The sequence below is a fragment of the Acanthisitta chloris genome, unplaced genomic scaffold (genome assembly GCF_000695815.1).
Source record: "Acanthisitta chloris isolate BGI_N310 unplaced genomic scaffold, ASM69581v1 scaffold177, whole genome shotgun sequence".
In the NCBI taxonomy this organism is placed as follows: domain Eukaryota; kingdom Metazoa; phylum Chordata; class Aves; order Passeriformes; family Acanthisittidae; genus Acanthisitta; species Acanthisitta chloris.
Genome location: NW_008681809.1, coordinates 11539 through 17224, shown reverse-complemented (window position 1 = coordinate 17224; position 5686 = coordinate 11539). Strand labels below are relative to the sequence as shown.

The following is a 5686-nucleotide window of genomic DNA, read 5'->3' as shown; positions in this document are numbered from 1 at the left end:
GGTGCCCGAGCAGCATTCGCGTCCTGCGTGCGCTGAAAACTATTCTGGGGAAAGTTGTGGCGTGTGCTAGGGGAGGAGAAGTGGTGTGAGATCGGCGAGTGGAGCGGGGACAAAAGGCCCAGCCCCGGACGGGAGGGTTTGGTTGGAGCTGAGGAGCAGGTGGAGCAGCAGCGCTGGGTGCGTTTGGGTTTGGTTTTGGTTTCGGTGTGTTTGTTACCAGTGTGTGATCCTGACGGGATCACCGCGGCAGCACGTGCTTTGGGAAGGTGTTCACAGCACAGGAACAAAGCTGTTCTGGGAATGTCTCACAGGATCAGAGGTCGCTCTGAAACAGACGTGGGATAGCTCTGGCTCTGAGGAGTCTGTAGCCTTTGCCTTTCTTCCCTCTCCAACCTTCTTAGACTGGCAAGGAGTAGTGCAGCTCTCCAGCCTTGGTTTGGGCTGTTTAGATTCCATTAGCAATTCTGAAGTGAAAATGAAGTTCCTCAGACCACTGGTTTGCATTGTTTAGGAGCAAGGTATTTTCCTCTTCAGGCTGCAGTAAGAGGTGATGCAAGCTTTGTGCTTGAGTTTGGTGATACTTTCAGGGATGGAGAATTTGATGGACAATTTGTTGCTTTGTCTCTGAGTGTAGGAATTAGGGCTGGCTGTTCTGAAATGGATGATTTAGCAAGATTTAGTGATCATTTCCCCATGTAATTGATGCTCAAATTGAAGTGCTGCCCTGCAATCATTTAAGAGCTTCTGTCTTCTCATGCTAGGCCTGCTGCTTTAGCTTGAAGTCTGTGGTGCTTTGCCTTCCTTTTTGTTACTTTTGCCATTGTTCTCTCTGACTCAGATTGCTCATTTTATTTTCATGCTTGATTTTTTTCTCTGCTTCCTTTGTAGTGCTTTGCTACAAGGGTTAAATCAAAGGAGACAGTTGTACACCAGATCCTCCAGTGGGCAGATGTGTGTCAGTGAGGTTATGAATACTTCACATCTGTGTTATTAACAGGCTCCATAAACAACAGGCTTCATCTAATCATACTAAAATAGGCTTAGCACCATCCTGCTCACTACTCTTAGCCATGCTCTATGATTTTTTTTTATGCTTATCTTCTGGAATCAGCTGTACAATGCTTTTTAAAACAAGAATTTTAAACTTCAACCTCAGTGCAGTGCACTGGAATGAACCTCAGTTAATTTCTCTGGAGACTTATGTTGTCACTTACTCAAAAAGGCACAGTACAGGCACTATGCAGCTTCCAGTACAGGATTATAGGATTCATATTCTTGTCTGTTACCACCCATTTTGCAAAGAAAGAGTAAAGATGTAAGGAAGAAAAAAAAAGGGGAAGGTGAAAGAAGCTGAGAGAAAACCCCTCTTCCTGCTCCTTTAAGAAAGTGGATGTTGTCTCTGTTGGCATAATAGTGGTTTTGTCCTCAGGGCATTTTGGTTGCAGAGGTCTTTAGGTGGGAGATGGCTGAAGGAGAATGGGAAACTGTTGCTGGATTTTCTTAGAAAAAAAGCATAGAATAGATATCTTGAGAGACCAAAAAGGGAATGGAGAAAAATTTGATGGAGATGATCAAGGGAAGGGAATTGAGATGGGAAAGATCTGTGATTCATGTAGAGAAACATGATTTATTTGTTTTTACAGTTAATAGGCCATTCTTGTTAGCTGGATTATAACAGGGATAAGAAATTTTCATGAAAAGCTTCTGAGTTGCTTCCTCAATGCATTCAAGTGGTGCCTTACCTTGTGCTTGTGTAGAAGTCAGTGGTATTGCAGCAGGAGCTAGTTCTGGCAGAGCTCACACTGTAATTGTTCCTGGGACTGGAGTTTAAAGGTAGTCTTGAGCAAGCTGAGTGGCATCTGCTAATAAACCAGCCATGGTAAATTGTGGTTCAGTGGAGGTACTTTCATAGCTGATAACTGCTGTCTGTGGTGTCCTAGTTGGAGGTTATTGTAATTACCAGTTGGGCTGGTAATTGTACCTGAATTAGTGTAGACATTCTTTATGTGCAGGATTCTGTCCTAAGGATTAGACTGATTTAATGCAAGGAATGTGTGACTTCAAAGGTGTGATCAGTGTATGATGTGTTGGTTTTTTTGATTCTAGGATGGCGTGTGGTACTCAGCCATCTTAGAGTTGTGGCTCTTTGGTGTTTCCTTTCACAGGAAGGTCCATCTGTCTATGTGTGCCCACTCTTCCTTGGGAGATGTCCAGTGTTTCCAGCTATGCCCGCCGAATGGCCCGGCTGAGTGCTCAGATATTTGGAGATGTTGTCAGGCCAACTGACTCGAAGTCTATGAAAGTGGTGAAGTTATTCAGTGAGCAGCCCTTGGCCAAGCGCAAGGAGGTGTACAGCTGGTATCCTCCTCACAACACCTACTACGCCCTCATGAAGAAGCTCCGTTTCTTTGGTCTCTACAGGTGATTTCTGTGCTTACAGGGTGGGAGCAGGACTGGAGATGGGAAAGGGATGGGTGTGTGTCTTGTTACAGTGATTTTCCTCAAGAGAAAGAGGAAAAAGATTTAGTTCTGAATATGGTGCATATGGAAATAGTCCAGACACACCTATAGGCTCGGGGGAGAAGGGTTTGAGAGAAGCCCTGCAGAGAAGGGCTTGGGGGTGTTGGTTGATGAAAAACTCAACATGAGCTGCCCAGAAAGCCAACTGTGTCCTGGGCTGCATCAAAAGGAGTGTGGCCAGCAGGTCAAAGGAGGTGATTTTCCCCTTTACTCTGCTCTTATGAGACCCCACCTGGGAGTACTGCACACAGTTCTAGTGTCCCCCATGTATGAAGGACATGGAACTGTTGGAGCAAGTCCAGAGGATGCCACGAAGTTGACAAGAGGACTGGAGCACCTCCCCAGTGAAGACAGGCTGAGAAAGTTGGGACTGCTCAGCCTAGAGAAGAGAAGGTTGTGTGTAGACCTCATAGCAACCTTCCAGTATCTGAAGGGCCTACAGGGAAGCCAGAGAGGGACTTTCTAGGAACTGCAGTGACAGGACAAGGGGCAATGGTTATAAATTGAAAGAGGGGAAATTTAGATTAGATACAGGAATAAATTTTTTACACTGTGAGGGTGGTGAGACACTGGCACAGGTTGCCCAGAGAAATTGTGGATGCCCCAACCCTGGCAGTGTTCCAAACCAGGTTGGATAAAGCCTTGAGCAACCTGGTTTGGTGGGAGGTGTCCCTGCCCAGGGCAGGGGGTTGGGACTAGGCGATTTCTAAGGTCCATTCCAACCCCATAGTACACTATGATACCATGAAATGCACACTTGATTGCTGCACTAAGGAAAGAGAGTAAATAAGTGGCTGCTGTCTAACCCTTACCATAATTGGAACCTTTTGTGAGAAAGCCTTTAGGCGTAGTTGTGGGCAAGCAGTTGTATAAGAAATAGTTCCTGCTTTGGCGTTGTGGGGAAGGGAAGAGAGTTTTGTGATAGACAGGAGATAGTTCTATAGTTCTGAATATGGCAAATAAGTGTGCTACAAAGAGATGATGTTACCTTAACACAGAAATTGCACTAAGACAGTCTTGTATGTATTCCCCAATCATTCAACAGCTAATAAGAAATTTAGAAGAGAAGGCCAGAGGGTCTTTTAATCTTTTAAAATAAATCAAGTTAAATTAAATTCAAATGTGGTTTAAATAGCCTTGTTAATTCCAGCTTCATCCAAACCAGTTGTCTAATTTCTAAGTGAATTTTTACACTCTCTAGCAGGAAAAACTGCACTGCTAAAGAACATCAGCAGGAGTCAAATGCAGGTCTTTGACTTCAATCAGGTAGCACTAATGAAATCCCTTAAAAGTGAGGCTGCCAACCCTGTCAGGTCAAACCAGATTAAATTCTAGTGCTAGTATCACAACACTAGTCATCAAGGATTGCCTTCAGGATGCGCTTGGTTTAGGTGGGTGTGCAAACACTTTCTGGAATAGCTGTTTATTTACATAGAAAGCTTCAATGACACTGAATCTGAAGTTCCTTCTCCAGCAGCTGTGTATACAGAGAGCTTGTAGAGGATCAGGCTTGCAGCTCAGAAATATGTAATGAAGAGTCGTAGGCTAATAGGCCCTGATACTAAATCATAAGCTCTTTGTTTCTGTTTAGAGAAGTTGTGTTTAAAAATAGCAGTGCAGCAGTTTTAAGCCATGTAGAATACAGTTATGACTTTTGAAAATTACTTTGCACTAAAAAATACAGGGACAGAGATTAATAGAATTTATTAGAACATTATTGAGGATTAATTATCTCTGCCAGCCCCTTCATCATCCTTCCTGTTTTATTCTCCTAGGAAGATTCTACCAGTACTGATGCTTTCTTCATAACTCATTCTTAAGTCACCTGAGAGCAGGTTCATGTGCTGTAATTACTGCTCAGCAGGTCTCTGTTTCCTTAGAAGGTAATGACCTGAACTTAGTATCTAGCACAGGAACACAATGTGCTATTGCTAGACTGCTGAGCTAGGTGAGAAGGGGGAAACTCTAATTCCTTTGTCTTCCTGATTTTTATATTTTACTGCTCATTTAAACACAGTGGATCAATAAATGCAATTGATATAATCCATATGTGCACACAGCATTTGTTGCTGAGAAGGGCAACCTTGTTAGTTCTGGAAGTATCAGGGGAGATCTCAGGTTATTATTCAGTGATACTGCTAGCAATAACATGGAGTGCATGGCAGTGAGTTTCGTTGTGAACTTCATGGTTAATAAAACATGTTTTGAGGGGGTTTTTCATTATCATATAGTTCAAAGAACCTTTCACTTCTCAGTATTCCAAGAAACAGAGTAACTTTTTTCTTTTCTCCCCAATCTAGGGATGAGCATCAGGACTTTAAGGAGGAGATGAGGCGATTGAAAAAGCTCCGTGGGAAGGAAAAGCCAAAGAAGGGGGAAGGGAAGAGAGCTGTCAAGAAGAAATAGTACAGTTTGGACAATATGATGAACTACTCTGGAAATGCTGCAGAGGCCTTGGCATGTGAGCGGTGTGTGGGGCACAAGAAACACAGTGAAATGGCTGGCTCCACCTTGGGAATGCACTTGGGTCTTTGAACTTTTATTAGGTTTGAATTTCTGTACTTTAAGTGTACTGTATATTGCAGCACATCAGTTTGTCAGAGCCCTCTCTTAACCGAGTAGTAAAAACAGTAATAAAAACAAATGTTCAGTGTTTTTTCTTGCAACCACCTGTAGCTGTCTGTTTTTCTCAGAATTTTTCTCTGGAAATTTGTTTTCATTGTTTTACTTTGCATAAATATCAACAGTTTTGCAAGTGGCCACAAAAAAAAAAAAGCTGGAAATTTGTTTTCATTGTTTTACTTGCATAAATATCAACAGTTTTGCATGTGACCACAAAAAAAAAAGGTTTTCCTGCTTCTTCTGCTGCTTGTCATCCTGCCTGTTGCAATGAGTTCCACTTCAGGTAGCTTTTTTTAAGTTGCTGTTAGAATCTGTTGTTCTGCATTTCTCTCTGGACAATACTTCCCAGTGTGTTGCCTGCCCACAGCACTCACATCGTACCCTGAACATTTACATACTGCAACAGAAGAGGCTGAAATGTTAATTAATAATTAAACAACTAAATCCATATAGTAATGAAATCACTATATGCAATAATTAAACTTAATCTTATTACAGTACATTTACTTTGCCTGGCAGACGTGCGAAATACTGCACAAGATGA

The 5686-nt window shown here is 42.6% G+C and overlaps 1 protein-coding gene across 1 annotated transcript; it reads left to right on the top strand.

The window, feature by feature from the left end:
* The first annotated feature begins 2170 nt into the window (after positions 1–2170).
* Positions 2171–4964, top strand: MRPS33 (mitochondrial ribosomal protein S33). Its single transcript, XM_009078215.1, has 2 exons — positions 2171–2421; positions 4821–4964. Exons 1-2 carry the CDS (start codon positions 2207–2209, stop codon positions 4924–4926), a joined length of 321 nt encoding a protein of 106 aa, XP_009076463.1. The 5' UTR covers positions 2171–2206; the 3' UTR covers positions 4927–4964.
* Positions 4965–5686: the final 722 nt, after the last annotated feature.